Genomic DNA, 18,857 nt, shown 5'->3' with positions numbered 1-18,857 from the left:
AAAAGCTGACATGTACGGTGTTTTCATTTTAAGGGAGATTTTAGTGATGGGTGAAACCATAATGACACCAACACTGATGAAGAACATTTACGTTCTGAAGATGGTTAGATTGTTAGCCGAAATGAGTAATCCATCCAGATAAAGACAAGTTCATGTGAGATCTTCACTTCATGGGTTTTTTAACCATAATATAAACAAAAATTTAAAAAAAGGCACTGAAAGAAACACCTGCCTTTATATGCAGACGACTACAGCCTGTTGCGGCACGCACCTGGTTGTAGGAGAAGTGCAGCGGCTTGACGCAGACGGCGAGTCCCTCCGGCGGGGTCGGCGGCTGCTGCTGCGACTGCCCCTGCGCGGAGCCGTTGCGCAGCTCGGGGTCGGTTGGCGTGTTGCGCACCAGCAGGCGGTTGGCGGGCGGCAGCCGCAGGCGGCTCACCACCGACACCGAGGAGGGCGCGCTCAGGTTGCGGCCCAGCGGGCACAGCACGAAGCACGCGCTGTACTTCAGGTTCCAGTTCTCGCGGATCACCTGGCCGCACGAGAAACACTGCCCGTAACTCACCGATACATCCGGGGGCTGGCCGTAGTAGCACAGTGGCAAATACTAAAACGAGCAGCCCTTCCGCAAATTGCTGCAGATTTCAAAGCTGGGCTATCAGCAAGTGTCAACATGCGGACGATTCAACGAAACGTCCGTACATACACTCGACAGAGCTTGATGACAATTCGAATATCGCACTGATCCTTGCCGTACATCTCATGGGGCCATATAGCACACCTATGGAAAGGTATGAAGAAACACTATTTGAATTTCCCGTTCATAAAAAAACAAAATTCATTGTATATGTTTGTTAGTTTCAGAGATATAGATTTGCCAAGTCGGATGATTCTTCTTGACACACCCTGTATTTTGAAGTCTGGGTCTCTCGACCCATTGTGACCAACCAAGTCCCTAAGTACGATACGGAAGACTGAGACAATCCGAAGTGCGTTCCCGTCCACCGGCGGCGATCTTTGCTCAGGCACTGTTTCTTTTTCTCTGTGAATGTTGTGTATGTTTTCTCCTTGGTAAATGTTGTGCATGTGTGAGCGCTGTTTCTTTCGTTTTTTTTTTTAAAAGAGATCTTAGAGTCTTTCGTGGACCGAATAGATAGCTTTGCAGTACGGTTTAAGTGAACGATACGGAGTTACTAAAGTTATTTGATACCAACTAAAATCTTCCCAACCCTGTGGTCAGATCTAGGAACATACCTGAGAGTCAAAAAGCTACCTAGCTTCAGTGGTTCTTGACTTTTATGTCTTATGTTGCGAAATTAAACCCTGTTTCGCGGATTAAAAACTAGGCTAGTGATCCTTATTTAATCTGACTGGATAGTGCGGCGCCGGCCGTGGTGGCCGAGCGGTTCTAGGCGCTTCAGTCTGGAACCGCGTGACCGATACGATCGCAGGGTCGAATCCCACCTCGGGCACGGATGTGTGTGATGCCCTTACGTTAGTTAGGTTTAAGTAGTTGTAAGTTCTAGGGGACTGGTGACCTCAGATGTTAAGTCCCATAGTGCTCAGAGCCATTTGAACCATTTTTTGATCTAAACCGAGCTGTGACCATTCAAGGGCGTATGAGCATAATTTGGAGACCCGATTACGGCACAATACGTAAAATAATTTGTCATAAGGTAAGTCTAGATGTCACCTGGCAGGATAAAACGTAGCAGTTCACAACTGAACAGGCAAAATTTACACTGATGGAAGATATTTTGCCCGCATCTCGTGGTCGTGCGGTAGCGTTCTCGCTTCCCACGCCCGGGTTCCCGGGTTCGATTCCCGGCGGGGTCAGGGATTTTCTCTGCCTCGTGACGGCTGGGTGTTGTGTGCTGTCCTTAGGTTAGTTAGGTTTAAGTAGTTCTAAGTTCTAGGGGACTGATGACCATAGCTGTTAAGTCCCATAGTGCTCAGAGCTATTTTGAAGATATTTTGGTGTCCGTAAATCAGGAAAATCTACACACCACGAAAGAATTATCCGAATACGACGGAAATCCGTAATCGGTAGTTGCGTTGTACATGAACAGGCAAACAAATGGTTACAGATTCAGAAAAAATGGATAATTTACTAAAGCGAAAGGACTACAGAAACTGAGCAAGTCAATAACGTGTCGGTTCAACTTTGGCCCTTATGCAAGCAGTCGTTCGGCTTGGCATGGACTGATAGAGTTGTTAGATGTCCTCCTGAGGGTTGCAGTTCCCAGTACCCTCCAAATGGAGCGTTAGATCGTCAAACTCCCGAACAGGTGGGAGGCCCTGTCCATAATGTTCCAAACGTTTTCAATTGGGGAGAGATTCGGATATTTTGGTGGCCAAGATAGGGTTTGGCAAGTACGAAGACAAACGGTAGAAACTCTCGTCTGTGGGAGGGCATCTTCTCGCTGAAGTGTAAGCCCAGTGTGGCTTGCCGTGGAGGGCAACTAACAGAGGGGGGGGGGGGGCAGAATATCGCGACGTACCGCTATGCTGTAAGGCTGCCGTGGACGACAACCGAAAAGTTCCTGCTATGAAATCAAATGGCACCTCACACCATCACTCCAGGTTGTCGGGCCGTGTGGTAGGTGACAGTCAGGTTAGTATCCCACAGCTGTGCTGGGCGTCCCCAGACACGTCTTTTCTGGCCATCGGATCCCAATTCGAAGCGACCCTCATTACTGATGACAATTCATCTTCGGTAAATGAGATTCCAGCCCGAGCGTGACCGACACCACATAAACGGGCTTGTTGGTGTACAGAGGTCAATGGTAGTCGGCGCAAGGGGCACCGTGAGCTCAGACCCCTTTCTGTGAGCCGCCTGTTAACTAACGGTCCTTGTGGTCAGTGAAGCACGAGTTGCACGTCGAATCGATGATAATGGAGAAGCCGGGGCTCTCAGTGCCTCTCCGACGATTGCTCGGTCTTCACGGTGGGCCCTCTGTCTAGGTCGACAGCTTGCTTCTTGACGCTGTGTTCGGCCATGATTCACAGATTCATGCCAACTTTGTCGGACAGAGGCATCGCTCGTATTCAAATGTGGAACGATTCACCGATTACTGCAGCTGGCTCCTTTGAGCTTAACAACATGTCAATTCTCAAATGCTGACATTTGCGTATATGTTCGCGCTCCTGTCTGCGAAGAATAGTTGCTGTACAGCTGAGTACACTGAATAAAGGTCGCAAAGATTTTATTTCCCTACATCAAGATGTCCTCTGTTTACTATCCTTGCTGAACAGTCGATTCATCACCATAATGTAATGCAAATTCTCGGTAAACATCAAGGCTTAATACCTTAGCTTATGAGAGTTCCACATGTTTCGCTCTACGCTTTACGCGTTGTGTTTTAGTTCTTTGTTATGAGTCCTATGAATCGTACAATAATGCCCTTCGATAATTCATCTTACATTAAACCTATTTTATTTTTATTGAGGCATAGTATCACTTTTAATATCATCATCATAAACATTTGATGTAGTTACGTGATGTATTAAGCTATCCTTATCGGTGTAACACATTTTAACGTTTGTTGCACGTTTCATCATATACCTATAATGGAAATCTACATAAAGCGTCTCAGGAATACAATTAGCTTTTCCTGCAGCTAAGGATTTGTCAAAACATCACACACATCCATGCCCGAGGCAGGATTCGAGCCAGCGACCTTAGCGGTCGCGCGGTTCCAGACTGAAGCGCCTAGAACTGCTCGGCCATATCGGCCGGCCTTAAATACGACACTGCACTTGAAATTCATTCTTGCAATCAGAGCACGTCTACCTTGTTACTTGCTTCACAGCTCTCCTGTTTTGCACATTCTGCATAGTTTCGTCAAAAACACTTATTCATAAGCTTGAAAAGCATCTTTTCGAAATCGTTTATTTCATTCACACATTCCCCAGTATTAATATCGATGTACGATTTCATTCATAAAATTTGGAAGTATGATATTGTCCAGTGAATTTTGCTTCAAAGGGGATCGTATAAACTTTCCCTCACCGATGTCATTCGTATTGGCAGGATGTATAGTGTATGACAAGAATTTCAACATATGTAAACAGAAAGACTCAACTCCCAACCGTTTTCCAGAAAATCGAGTTTCGAAATTTTGGGTGTGCTTGTGTACCTTGTATGGCCTCCAGTATTCAAGGAGATCGCAGCCGAGCGAGTAAGTGCATAGTTTCATGAAAGTGATGTCTCTAGATCAAATCTTGATGCTGGTATTTCTTTTTTTCATCTCAGCGTAATTCTAACAACAGATTTATTAAGACTTTGCACAGTATCAATGTCTTTTTACTGTTTTAATGCTCATCATCCTGAAAAACAGGAGCAAAACTTTGTCGCAAAGAAACTGGAAATAAAAAGATAACCAAAAACATCGAATAGAATGGGTATAGTCATTTATTTATTATATTGTGACAAGTACAATGTGTAACATATGGAGCACTGTAGGAATTGGGATGATACTGATCGTAGACACATAAAAAAGAATAATTATTGCGACATAGAGCGCATATAAAAAAACGCCGAGTTTTTCTTGTGGTTGGGTTTCTGAACGTGTCTACAGCAAAACGAAGTTGATTTACATTTCTAAAGGGTTGCTGGTCATCACATAACTTCGTGGCCTGCAACGCGTATCTGTTGCTAGAATCACGAGGGGCCTGTCAATATGAATCAGATCTGTGAAGGGACGATCGTACTGTCCGCTTGTTAGAATAAGATTACTGTTGAGACAACGCTTTAAAATCCTTTAGTGAATTACATAGTTTTCTATCTATGATATCGAAATCAGCATGAGTTAATAAAATTCTTCTATATCTGTGACCGCATTGTTGATGTGTAAGACTTCCGACTTTTCGGCCACTAGTGATCTTACTCAGCGTGATATTTTCCTAGTTTTTATATGTATATTAACTAGGAAAACATCACGCTGAGTAAGATCACTTGCACTAGTGGCCGAAAAGTCGGAAGTCTTACACATCAAAAATGCGGTCACAGATATAGAAGAATTTTATTAACTCAAGCTGATTTCGATATCATAGATAGAAAACTATATAATTCACTAAAGGATTTTAAAGCATTGTCTCAACAGTAATCTTATATATATATATATATATATATATATATATATATATATATATATATATATATATATATATATTGAAGGGCAACAGTCTGGATGATTGACTGATCTGGCCCTGTAACACTAACCAAAACGGCCTTGCTGTTGTGGTACTGCGAACGGCTGAAAGCAAGGGGAAACTACAGCCGTAATTTTTCCCGAGGGCGTGCAGCTTTACTGTATGATTAAATGATGATGGCGTCCTCTTGGGTAAAATATTATGAAGGTAAAATAGTCCCCCTTTCGGATCTCCGGGCGAGGACTACTCAAGAGGACATCGTTATCAGGAGAAAGAAAACTGGCGTTCTACGGATCGGAGCGTGGAATTTCAGATCCCGTAATCGGGCAGGTGGGTTAAAAAATTTAAAAAGGGAAATTGATAGGTTAAAGTTGGATATAATGGGAATTAGTGAAGTTCGGTGGCAGGAAGAACAAGACTTTTGGTCAGGTGAATACAGGGTTATAAATACAAAATCAAATAGGTGTAATGCAGGAGTAGGTTTAATAATGAATAAAAAAAATAGGAGTGTGGGTTAGCTACTACAAACAGCATAGTGAACGCATTATTGTGGCCAAGATAGACACAAAGCCCATGCCTACTACAGTAGTACAAGTTTATATGCCAACTAGCTCTGCAGATGATGAAGAAATAGATGAAATGTCTGATGAGATAAAAGAAATTATTCAGGTAGTGAAATGAGATGAAAATTTAATAGTCATGGGTGACTGGAATTCGACAGTAGGAAAAGGAAGAGAAGGAAACGTAGTAGGTGAATATGGATTGGGGCTAAGAAATGAAAGAGGAAGCCGCCTGGTAGAATTTTGCACAGAGCATAACTTAATCATAGCTAACACTTGGTTCAAGAATCATGAAAGAAGGCTGTATACATGGAAGAACCCTGGAGATACTAAAAGGTTTCAGATAGATTATATAATGGTAATACAGAGATTTAGGAACCAGATTTTAAATTGTAAGACATTTCCAGGGGCAGATGTGGATTCTGACGACAATCTATTGGTTATGAACTGTAGATTAAAAGTGAAGAAACTGCAAAAATTTGGAAATTTAAGGAGATGGGACCTGGATAAACTGAAAGAACCAAAGGTTGTGCAGAGTTTCAGGGAGAGCATAAGGGAACAATTGACAGGAATGGGGGAAAGAAATACAGTAGAAGAGGAATGGGTAGCTCTGAGGGATGAAGTAGTGAAGGCAGCAGAGGACCTAGTAGGTAAAAAGACGAGGGCTAGTAGAAATCCTTGGGTAACAGAAGAAATACTGAATTTAATTGGTGAAAGGAGAAAATACAAAAATGTAGCAAGTCAAGCAGGGAAAAAGGAATACAAACGTCTCAAAAATGAGATCGACAGGAAGTGCAAAATGGCTAAGCAGGGATGGCTAGGACACAAATGTAAGGATGTAGAGGTTTATCTCACGAGGGGTAATACAGATACTGCATACAGGAAAATTAAAGAGATCTTTGGAGAAAAGAGAACCACTTGTACGAATATCAACAGCTCAGATGGAAACCCAGTTCTAAGCACAGAAGGGAAGGCAGAAAGGTGGGAGGAGTATATAAAGGGTCTATACAGGGGCGATGTTCTTGAGGACAATGTTATGGAAATGGAAGAGGAGGTAGATGAAAATGAAATGGGAGATATGATACTGCGTGAAGACTTTGACAGAGCACTCAAAGACCTAAGTCGAAAGAAGGCCCCGGGAGTAGACAACATTCCATTAGAACTACTGACAGCCTTGGGAGAGCCAGTCATGATAAAATTCTACCATCAGCTGAGCAAGATGTATGAGACAGGCGAAATTCCCTCAGACTTCAAGAAAAATATAATAATTCAAATTCCAAAGAAAGCAAGTGTTGACAGATGTGAAAGTTACCGAACTATCAGTTTAATAAGTCACAGCTGTAAAATACTAACGAATTCTTTACAAACGAATGGAAAAACTGGTAGAAGCCGACCTCGGCGAAGATCAGTTTGGATTCCGTAGAAATATTGGAACACGTGAGGCAATACTGACTCTACGACTTATCTTAGAAGAAAGATTAAGGAAAGGCAAACCTACGTTTCTAGCATTTGTAGACTTAGAGAAAGCTTTTGACAATGTTGGCTGGAATACCCTCTTTCAAATTCTGAAGGTGGCAGAGGTAAAATACAGGGAGCTAAAGGCTATTTACAATTTGTACAGAAAGCAGATGGCAGTTATAAAAGTCGAGGGACATGAAAGGGAAGCAGTGGTTGGGAAGGGAGTGAGACAGGGTTGTAGCCTCTCCCCGATGCTATTCAATCTGAATATTGAGGAAGCAGTGAAGGAAACGAAAGAAAAGTTTGGAGTAGGTATTAAAATCCATGGAGAAGAAATAAAAACTGTGAGGTTCGCCGATGATATTGTAATTCTGTCAGAGACAGCAAAGGACTTGGAAGAGCAGTTGAACGGAATGGACAGTGTCTTGAGAGGAGGGTATAAGATGAACATCAACAAAAGCAAAACTAGGATAATGGAATGTAGTCGAATTAAGTCGGGTGATGATGCGGGAATTAGATTAGAAAATGAGACACATAAAGTACTAAAGGAGTTTAGCTATTTGGGGAGCAAAATAAGTGATGATGGTCGAAGTAGAGAGGATATAAAATGTAGACTGGCAATGGCAAGGAAAGCGTTTCTGAAGAAGAAAAATTTGTTAACATCGTGTATAGACTTAAGTGTCAGGAAGTCATTTCTGAAAGTATTTGTATGGAGTGTAGCCATGTATGGAAGTGAAACATGGACGATAAATAGTTTAGACAAGAAGGGAATAGAAGCTTTCGAAATGTGGTGCTACAGAAGAATGCTGAAGATTAGATGGGTAGATCACATAACTAATGAGGAGGTATTGAATAGAATTGGGGAGAAGAGGAGTTTGTGGCACAACTTGACTAGAAGAAGGGATCGGGTGGTAGGACATGTTCTGAGGCATCAAGGGATCACCAATTTAGTACTGGAGGGCATCGTGGAGGGTAAAAATCGTAAAGGGAGACCAAGAGATGAATACACTAAGCAGATCCAGAAGGATATAGGCTGCAGTAGGTACTGGGAGATGAAGAGGCTTGCACAGGATAGAGCAGCATGGAGAGCTGCATCAAACCAGTCTCAGGACTGAAGACCACAACAACAACAACAACATATTGAAGAAGGTCACTTGCAATAGTGGCCGAAACTTCGGTAGTCTTACACACTGCCAATGCTGTCAAAGGCTCAGAAGAATTTTATTGACTGTGACAATGGCCGCGGAAGCCTATGCTTACATAGAAATCAGCTTCTTGGGAACTCTTGCTTATGGGTGGTACCATTTTCTCATGTCATTATTTTAGAGGAGAGTGAAGTTCACTGGATACTTAAGGACCACTTCTAAAATATGAACTATGTCACAATCATCTGGTATGTTCATTACATCAAAAAGGTCCAGAGAGAACCATTCAAAATCAAAGAGCTTTAGGTGTTGTCTCATAGCCCAACTATAGAGACTGTTAACATCGAGCTATACAGAGTGGTCAGAAGCAGTATGAAAAATTTGTAAGGGTGCTGAAGGGTATGTTGTGCTGACAAATACACTTGCAGACAAAAAAATCACAACACCCAAAAATAATTAATGGATGGTAATGAAATTTAGATTTTGTTTTTAGTGGAACGTTTTTGCTCATGTTACCACTTAAATTCACCGCGTCAGTTAATTATGATACATTCCTGATAGTAATTTCGTATTCATAAATTAAGCAAAAATATGATTGTCGTAGAATGCAGGCCACCCTACTGACGCTAGTTTTGAGACTGTTTTTTAAAATTACTGTTCATGAGAACTAGCTTTGATACTCTGCTTCTCTATTTAGTCTCTCTCCCTCTCTCTTTCTCACTGCATCTGACAAGCCCCGAGGAGAACTTCAGCAAAGGAGTTCATACACCGTGTCTGGGACGCCTCCCACCACCACTTCATTACTCTCCGCAAGAAATGTTGCCGAGGACGGCCGGGGCGCCGCCGTTTAATGTACCCCTTTCTCATAAAAAGCCGCATACCTGCCACCAATGGGGTCGCCGGTGAAACAGTACGATATTAAATTCCTCGAGAATGTTATACTTCGCAGTAATGACTAACCGCTGCGATTGTACCTCTGGTGAAATATGTAGTACCACCCTCTAGCAATGACGTTTATTAAGGCATACCCAATATTCTCTTCGCACGGAAAGCACATGTGCTTCTTCTCTGAAGCGTCCACCTCGCACATTTTAATTCTGAATTGTGTTTCATTCCTGTTCGCTGGTGTTCCGTTTTCCGAAGGTGAGGTAGATCCACATACTCGAATCACTTATCCATAATGTTTTTTTATACATATGATCATCCGTGATTCACTAAATAGTGATTTATTCTTAATCGAAAGATTATCTACTTGTGAATCTTACAGTCTTTCATCCGTCGTATGTGAACGTTAAATAAAGGTTGAAGCAGCTAAGACATCAAATACACTGGTGGGCAAAAATTAAGAAGAAAAGTAATTTTCGCGTGATGTGACACTGTCAAGCAACATAACTCGATAGAAGTTGTACCATGCATAGAAAGAACTGCTACAATATAGTACGGAAGGTAACTGAAAGAAATACGCAATGAGATGGACAGAAATGACATTTTTATTCATAGTAATTACAATGACGTCAGCGGGATTCATGATGGTCGTCTAGACATTGAAAAACGCCGGATATGGTTCTCAATAGGGTGCGTTATCATCACGGACAGCAGTGAATGTCCTGCAACGTGCTTCCATGCTGAGCAAACGTTGGTAAGGAGCTATGTTTCCACATAAGCGTACAGCATAATTACTCTACCACGCAAACATTTGGGGTTAAACTCGTCTGGTATGAGACATTCCCGGGAGGGTCCACCAGGGGCTGAACCGCACAATAACCTTGGGTTCGGTGTGGCGTGGCAGTGGACTGCTGTGGCCTGTTGTGGGGTTGTGGACCACTGAGGGCTACGGCGGGACGAAGCCTCTCCTTCGTTTCTAGGTCCCTGTCAATACACTATACACAAAGCTAAGTATAGCCCTATAGCACTGATATCCTAGGTAAAATAATTATCCTACTCACTATCAACTAATACTTGCAGTCGTACGTATAACTTCTAATATTTCTCTTTTACTCAAGAAATACTTACTAACTTTCAGATCGCTCCAATGACAACAGATTACATTCGAAATCGGCGGATCTTCAGTGCGCATTTTTCGGCAGTACCTTCTGACACAACGAGGACTTCACATACTTTGCAAAAGGAAAGGAGCACTCTTTTTTCGTCTTACAGAGCATGTATAGTCGCTTTCCAAGAAATAAAAATGTCTATCCAGTTCTATAATCAATATTCGGAACAGTAACATCGAGGTTTAACGATTAACGAAAGTAAGGAAGCCTCACATGTAAGTAAGTGAAATTTGATTTCGTGGGCCTATTATGTGCCACAGTATGGCGAACAAGTTATGGATCCCTAAAGCAAGATAGTGTCTTAAAGCAAGACAAGACCGTTTAATGACATCTGGTCAAAATCGTAAATATGTTGAATTGATGGAATATCACAGGACTGTCAAATTAGCATGTAAATACAAACTGAAAGAAAAACTCTAAATGTGCAGACAGATTTACTAGTTTCTTGAACGGAGCACGTGATTGCTTAGCTTCTAGGGTTTCAGTAAATTTATCGTACAGTCGTTATTTCGATATCGAGAAAGTTCGCTACCATACGCAATGATTTTGTCCGTCACCAGGATAAGACTATATAGCAACAGAAGTGGCACAGCGGTTGAAACAATGACCAAATATCGACGAGGAACATCAGGTCACATTGATTTTGAGGTTATATATCTTTATTAATTTACGTCTTATCATTGGTGGTTACGGCTCTTTCGTCAGTGGTACTGTTTATTCAAACAAAAAAAGAAAAAGAAATACCCGTGGCCATATAGTGACAGAAACGAAAACATTAAAGAAGGAAAAAGAAAACGAAGTACAGGTCGACGTGGACTTCCATTTAAGACTTGGTGGGGTTCCAGAATGGACTGCATCGAAACACTTCACCCGTGTGGGGTTTTGAAAACAGGCGCTGCTATACGAAAGCAATTTTCACAATCACTCAAAGCCTGTGTGGCGAGCTCTTAACGCGTTTCATATAACATCCAGGGCAACTACGCCCGGATCAGTTCCCACCCCCTGGTGTTCGCGCCTGGTCGCTAGGTTTCGCTGGGGAGAATATTTTCTCGTCCATTTGCGCTCTTTTTCCTCGGCCCATGGAAATTCGAATAACTTGCGCGTCGGCAGAGCAGAATAAGCACCCGCCAGGGGAATACGGCCCTCCCGCCTCTCCGTTATTTACGTCTGTCCCGCAGAGGGTGCTGCTTGCGGAAAGGCATGAAAGCGCCAGATCTCGCCTTCTGCCAGCCTCCACGCCAAGCCGTGCTCGCGTGAAATATACAGAAAGTCACGCCAAGTCTGGCGAGTTATTGATACCGAAACAGTTCCAGCTTTATAGCGGTGGAAGGCAGCCACCGTTCTCTCTCTCGTGTCAATCGCCAACGAAAAGTGAAAGGTAGAAGAACTGAAACCAGAGATTCATATCAGATTTATATCGCTTCTCACCGCGTAATATCGAAATCGTCAAAAACAACATTAAGTTTAAAAGTGTGTGCGTTTTTCATCATTATAAATTAGTATTTATATGTCTATGATGTGGAGAACTGTACCTTAATCAGCAGGGGAATACATGTAATGTAAATCTGAGCCCTTACGCGTTATCGATTACGCTAAGTTATGATCGAGCCGCCATTCGGTTGTTATGAAAAACATGAAATAATGCGGTGCGTATACAGTGAGATTCAGTAGTCCTTGCCGAGGTTGTTTTATGCAACCCGCAAAGCTATATCTGGCCGTCCAAAACCACGCGCGATAGTTTCATATTCTCTCTATCGATACGCGCAACCTAATGGTCCTTCAGAAAAAAAATGAAAAGGATCTTTTGTAGGAAATTTAATGTAGTTAAATTTTGCTGTGGGATACGTTATCTCTGAAGGCCACGGTTTTCCAGTTAATAAAGAGAAACTTGTAAAAGTCTTCAAACGCCCTCCACCCCACACTCATTCCTCACCAGTCAGGATTTTTAATATGTTGTTCGTGGCACTCCGTCCTACCAACGTACAAAATTTTTCGTCTATGCGAACTATTCCCGATATTCGACCTTTTTTTGGTCTCTATTGATTGGGCTATTCGTTAACATTACTAACTGAAACGTGCCAGGGAGGGCAATGAAAGAGAAACAAGTTTTGAAAACTTTACGTGGAACCTATTTGCGCTGACCATTCGATCTAAACGTAGCGCTTACAAGCACAATAGCCCTGACGAATACAACAATACAATGCTTACTTTATGCTGTTAAAACTCGCAAAATTGTTAGTTAAGGTTACACAAATGTCAAAGTGCTCTACTAAGCCGATGGCTTAGTAAGGCCAGTGAATAAAGGCCAAAAAAGTCGAATGTGTGAAATAATTCTTGCAATATTTTTACAGTGGTAGGAGAGCGTGTCATCGCAAAATATTAGAAATCCTGACCGGTGAATGTGGGAGTCGGGGTGCGTTTGAAGATTACTTTTCTAAGTTTTTCTTGAGAAATTCGAAAACAGTCCCTAAATCGCTCCAGGCAAATGCCAGGATGGTTCCCTATTCTTCCATAATTCGATGGGATCGATGACTTCGCTGTTTGGTTCCCATCCCCGCATCAACCAACCATCGAAATCCGTGCTCTGCGGCTAAAACGTATCCCAGTACAAAATTTAACTACATTTAATTTTTTTTACATAAAGGTCCTGTCCATTTCTTCTGTAGGATTAATAGTCCACACATAGCAACTGAGAGAATATAAAAACGGGCGGTTGGTTTTTGAAGGCTGAATATATCGTTACGGGTTGCATAAAACGACTTCGGTAGGGGCAGCTGAATCACCCCGTGTACAACCGATGATCAGAGTAAGACGATGCAGGACAATCACAGAGTGAGACGGGTGCTGAGTAAGAATTAAATCTCTGGAAGTAACTGTGGTCACCGATAGAGAGAGTGTCGTTGCGAGACTAGCCGTCCCTCTGCGCAGACAGACGGATAGAGTGAACTCTGCGACTGGAGCGAGGCGGCCAATATCGTGAAGGGAGCCTTGTCTGTTGCTAGCACAGCCACAAGCCTGGATTACAGTGCATGGCATTGGAAAGCGTCTATTATGAACGACAGATATTGGGGCTGGTGATCGACTACGTTGCTTAAGCAAACTGTACGTTAACCTTGGGATTCTTAAAAAGGCGTTAACATTTAAAACAAAGCTTTCACTCTTGCGTCACACCATTAGGAAGTGTTTGGATTCGTGAAACAGTCGTGTTACGAACGTGTTTCCCTAAAAGTGAATTTAATGCGCTCGGTTTAATAATAATTAAGACTAGCAGTAAGGCGAGGTGCTCCGAAATTCGGATCCCGTGCACTAAAACACCCCATTCATGTTGAGACCAGAGAGAGATGATACTAGAACTGGCAGACTTCTGTTCTTTACGCCACACTTTTTCGCATAGCTTCTTAGCAATATAGATATAATACGTGACCAACTTAATAGCTTACATCCCAATATGAAATTTACAAAAGTAATGAAAATTAACCGAAGTAAAAGCTTCCTAGACCTCCAAATTTCAGATATCAACAGCCAACACAAATGTGGAATTTTCCGTAAGCCAGCCGCTAGAGATTGCACAATAAATAACGATTCCTGCTGTCCAGTGTGCCATAACCGAGCCTATTTTATCTCTATGTTACATATGCTAATGAACCTGGCTCTAGACGATGATGAAGTAAAAAGGGAACTTGTTATCTTGCAAAGAGTAGCTATTAACAACGGTTTCAGAGCGCAAAAGATTATTGAACTATTTGAGCAGAAAGTTGAAAACGACCGTGTGATATAACCGACAAAATTACACTAGTATGAGAAAGTGCTAAGTACAAAAGGATTAAGTTTGCCAAATTACCATGCTTAGGTGCGGTCTTGGATAAAACTGCGCAGCTATTCAAGGAAACCAACATAGGGATCAGTTTTTAAACAGAAGAAAATCAGACACAGCTCTGGTAAAACCAACCAGTTTGCAAGATCAGGCTATAAAGCACAGAACGTGGCACATGCACAAAATGATATATTGGACAAGCTGGGCGGGCGCTCAGCGACAAGTTTAAAGTACGTAATACACACTCGGAGAGCAGTACCTCTACCTTCTGGAAACATTTAAGAGATGATAAAAATGGTGAACAGCATATATCAGCTCTTGCAAGACTACTCGTACATACAGTGCCTAAAAGTAGAATCATGAACATTCTCGAACAGTTACAGCTACATTAAAAATCATCCTGACTTACTTAATGCTCAGACTGATTTAAGAAGTAGAAAATTTTTAAATATTTTCCACTCTATTTTATGTGCAAATGACAGAAAGTAACTAGGGAAAATTACCTTTCCCATCTGATGTGGGTTTATTACCCTAAAATTTTGTACAGAAATGTGCGTACGCTGATTTTATAGTATTTATGGTGCTTACGACGTTTTCATTTGGAAACATGGAAGAATAATATGCGCTACCACTTTTTACTTTCATCTTTACTTAATTTGTTTCTGGAATATTTTGCTAGCACTTCACAAATGCTATGTAACAAGTTTTATCAGAGCTCCGGACGTTTTTTTATGATACTGTAAGTTTTATACATGATAACGAGAGAGGATCAAGTTCACTTCTCACATAATTTATTTTTGTAAATTAATTGTATCCTCTATACTTTATTTTATCCTGAGACTATATCTTGTCATATCTAATCTATTAGCAGTGCATCACATTATTGCACAATTACGTTTTTACACTTTTATCGTCCGACGCCGGTAGCTGAGTGGGCAGTCTGCCGTCGGCAGTACTGCGAGGCGGTCACGCGCCAGAGCGCTGCGGGCGAGGCGCGCACGGTGTGTTTGTGTTTACTTCGGCCGCTGTAAGTGCCGTTTTTTTCCCTTCTAGACCACCATGGCGCACAACTATCGGAAGAAGACATTACGTTTCAACTTTTGTTCTGACTTCGCCCGACGCAAGGCCCTGGAGGTAGAACGATTTATTCGCGATGAAGTTAAAATACCACCAACGGATCTAATTGGTATCCACTTGTCCATAGTTAGCAGTACCGTCTACGTCAAAATGATCAACGATGCGGCGTGCGACAAGGTGCTTCAAGAGGCAAAACGTGGACTGCGCTTCTGTCATTCCGACGGCAACGTCGGACCCGTTACCGTCGATCACGCAGGTCTCGGCACACGGACGATAAGGATCTTCGAACTGCCTGCAGACGTCGTCATCGAGGCACTCCGTCCCTATAGCAACGTTCTGGAACATGTTGCCGAACGATGGGTACAATTTCAAACCTATCCCATTTTAAACGGTGTTAGACAGGTCCGCATCGAGTTGCAGAAACACGTGCCTTCTTATCTACGTACCGGAGGCTGCCGTGCCATTATGTACGACGGCCAACCTCGGACCTGTTCCGGTTGCGGGAAAAAGATCACCTACGGTCTGAATGCATTCAACGACGTGTCACGCAGCTCCCGTTGTCGGAAGCGTCCGTCACACGCATGATGACCGCCCTACCGGTCACTTACGCAGCGGCTCTTGCCACGTCTACAGTTTCGTCCAGTCCGTCGCCCGGTCCTTCCGATCGGCACGTCCACCGTCCCAGTCACCTATGGATGGTGCGGACGTCCCACCTGACAACTTTGCCGCCGAACAGGCTCCCGCACCGGACGCTAAGGAGAACAGTACTTCTTCACAACACCTGTTTGACAATTTCATTGTACCCACCGACGCCTTCGAAACAGGTCGACGCTCCTCCTTGCCGTCGTCCGACACTGAGGAACACGTGCGCAAACAACGCTCGCCACGTAGGCGCAAACGCCGTCGCCGTTCACCAACGGGCTCTCAAAGCGTCGCCATCCGCGACGACGAAGACGACACCCAACCAGCCGACTTTTCCACGCAGAGGTCGGCGGACAACTTTCACGATGAACAAGACGTTTCGCAGAACGGGACCACCATGGAGGTCGCCACGCACAATGTAACGACCGCTGCGCAGGTTGAGACGCCTGTATCCCCGCCGACAACTCCAGATCTCTCTCACCACGACGCAATTCCCATGGACATTGGGCAGACCCACGGCACAGGAGCATGGGCCGACGACATTGAGGAAGATACGTCCCCTCCTCCGGATGAATTGCCTCTGCCGGACAAGGCTGCCTGTTAACATCAAAAGCGAGGCACTGCAGCTGATGGGACGAGACTTCCTCATACATTCCTTGGTGATGGTAGATGCGCGTCCACCACCACTGAAACAAACGTACCGGTTCGCCACACTGAACATCAACATGATCGGCACAGCACCCAAGCTGCAGCTCCTATGTGACATGCTTCGGGCCTCTGACGTCGACGTCGCCCTTCTTCAGGAAGTACGCGTTGCCACACTACCACCAGTCTACGGCTACGACTCATACACGTCCACATGTGATCAATCAGGGCGTGGAGTGGCTTTCTACATACGCGAAGGAATCCCACTCAAGGACACGACAATCCTTCCCTGTGGAAGGGGCATGGCTGTTACCATCTTCCACACGCGCGTCATCAATATCTACGTTCCGTCTGACTCCACGAACCGTCGGCAGCGGTCCACTTTCTTCGGCATGACGTGGCGCCCCTTGCATTTTCGGACCACTGCGCCGTCATTTGCTCCCTGGCTCTGCCACCTCAGTCAATGTGGCGCAGCAAAGGTTACTGGAAGCTTAATACCTCCCTCCTTAATGATCCACACTGCCGACAATGTATTGCCACTACATGGGTGTCTTGCGAAAGACGCCTCCCGCAGTTCACATCCACGTTCCATTGGTGGCTCAAATGTGCCAAACCTGCGATCAGAAAGGTCTTCGTGCAATGTGGCAAGGAAGCAGCAGCATGGCATCGAGACACCACAAATTTTCACTACGCCGTCCTCTGTGAGCTCGATGCGCTCCCTCCATCACCTGACACCCATAGGGAACGAAAGCGTACTAAAGCTCGTCTCCTCTCTCTCCAACGTGCACGACTTCATGGTGTCGTGGTGCGTTCCCGACGACAAGACCTCCACCACGACGAAACCCCGTCCACAATCCATGCCGCATCACGACCTCCGATGGTGTTCACCACACAACACAGCCGGCAGTGGTATCTGCCTTTGCTGAACATTATCGCCAATTTTATGATGATGAACCGATGGCAACGCCAATTCCTGATGATCTCCGTTCTTCCCCTGATCGGACCCTCACCGTAGCGGAGTCAACGACCATGATGTCTGCAATCACTGCAGGAGAGGTGGTAGATGCAATCAACAAAGGGGCCAAGAACAAATCACCAGGACCAGATGGTCTCCCAGTGGAGTTTTACCGGGCGTTCACCACGTTAATGCTTCCTCGCTGGACGGAAATGATTCAGGAACTCTTTACTCCGTCCTTCCCAGTTCCACCTGAATTCGTCACTGGCATTCTTCTACCTGTGCCTAAGCCGAAGGAAGGGTCTCATGTCTCTGCATATAGCCCCCTTACACTGCTGAATGGAGACTATAAAATCTATGCACGCCTCTTAGCAGCGCGCATACGCACCGTCTTACCTACGGTCCTTTCACCGGAGCAGACTGCACGTGGTTGTGGGGCCACCTTACAAACCACCCTAGGAGAATGCCGTGACCTCATCGCACTGGCGTCGGTTTGTCGCCTTCGTGCAGCACTGGTATCCGTCGATTTCACGAGTGCCTTTGATCGCGTTCGACACCCATTCCTCCTCATGGTGGCGACACGTGTGTGGTTCCCATTACTTTTTGTCGATGCGATTCGCCGGTTACTACTTCCCGCTGTCTCGATAGTACAAGTCAATGGGAGGCTTGTAGGACCGATTCCCATACGCCGCTCTGTGCGTCAAGGATGCCCTATGTCTACTTTACTATATGCCATTGCACTTGAGCCCCTCATCACTGGTCATACCTCTAGACTGCAGGGTCTCACTTTGCGTGACTACACCTTTCACTGCAGGGCTTATGCGGACGACCTCCTCTTTCTCACCTGCTCCTCCACGGAACTCAATGACGCCATCCAATGGATCCACCATGGACGTCTTTCTGGTAGCATTCTTAACGTCCGTAAATCGACTATGATGCACATTGGGCGCGGCCTCCCGGCTATGGTGCCGACCCCACTCCCAGTCAGTACCACCCTTCGCTACTTGGGTATCGAATTTACGAGCTCCGCACACCGCACAGTGGCCCTGGCTTACCGGCGGCTTTTGCAGTCGATTCGGCACCATGTCCGCGGTCAAGTGCACCGTAACTTAAACCAACTCCAACGTGTGTCCTATGTCAACATGTATGTCGCCCCTAAACTGGTACACGTCGTCCAGATCCTCCCAATGCCATTACTCCTTGGCCGCCGCATCCAATCAGCCTTTGGATATTTCGTGTCAGCAGGGGCACTTTTCAATGTCCGTACGACACTCTAAAACTGCCTCCTGCAAAAGGTGGCTTCGGACTCGTCAACGTGCGGGCACGATCTTCTCCACTCTTTGTCCACACTCA

General features: G+C 44.4%; 1 protein-coding gene across 1 annotated transcript in view; it reads right to left on the bottom strand.

Annotated features, from left to right (window-relative positions):
* LOC126235049 (uncharacterized) overlaps positions 1–18,857 on the bottom strand; it is a 127,421-nt gene that overhangs the window by 76,503 nt on the left and 32,061 nt on the right. Inside the window, exon 4 of the mRNA XM_049943785.1 lies at positions 272–532. Within this exon, the coding sequence (XP_049799742.1) occupies positions 272–532 (261 nt within the window). The remainder of the gene's footprint in view (positions 1–271; positions 533–18,857) is intronic.

The sequence above is a fragment of the Schistocerca nitens genome, chromosome 2, assembly GCF_023898315.1.
Source record: "Schistocerca nitens isolate TAMUIC-IGC-003100 chromosome 2, iqSchNite1.1, whole genome shotgun sequence".
Lineage (NCBI taxonomy): Eukaryota > Metazoa > Arthropoda > Insecta > Orthoptera > Acrididae > Schistocerca > Schistocerca nitens.
The sequence above is the reverse complement of the archived record's forward strand: the minus strand, read 5'-3'. Positions and strand labels throughout refer to the sequence as shown.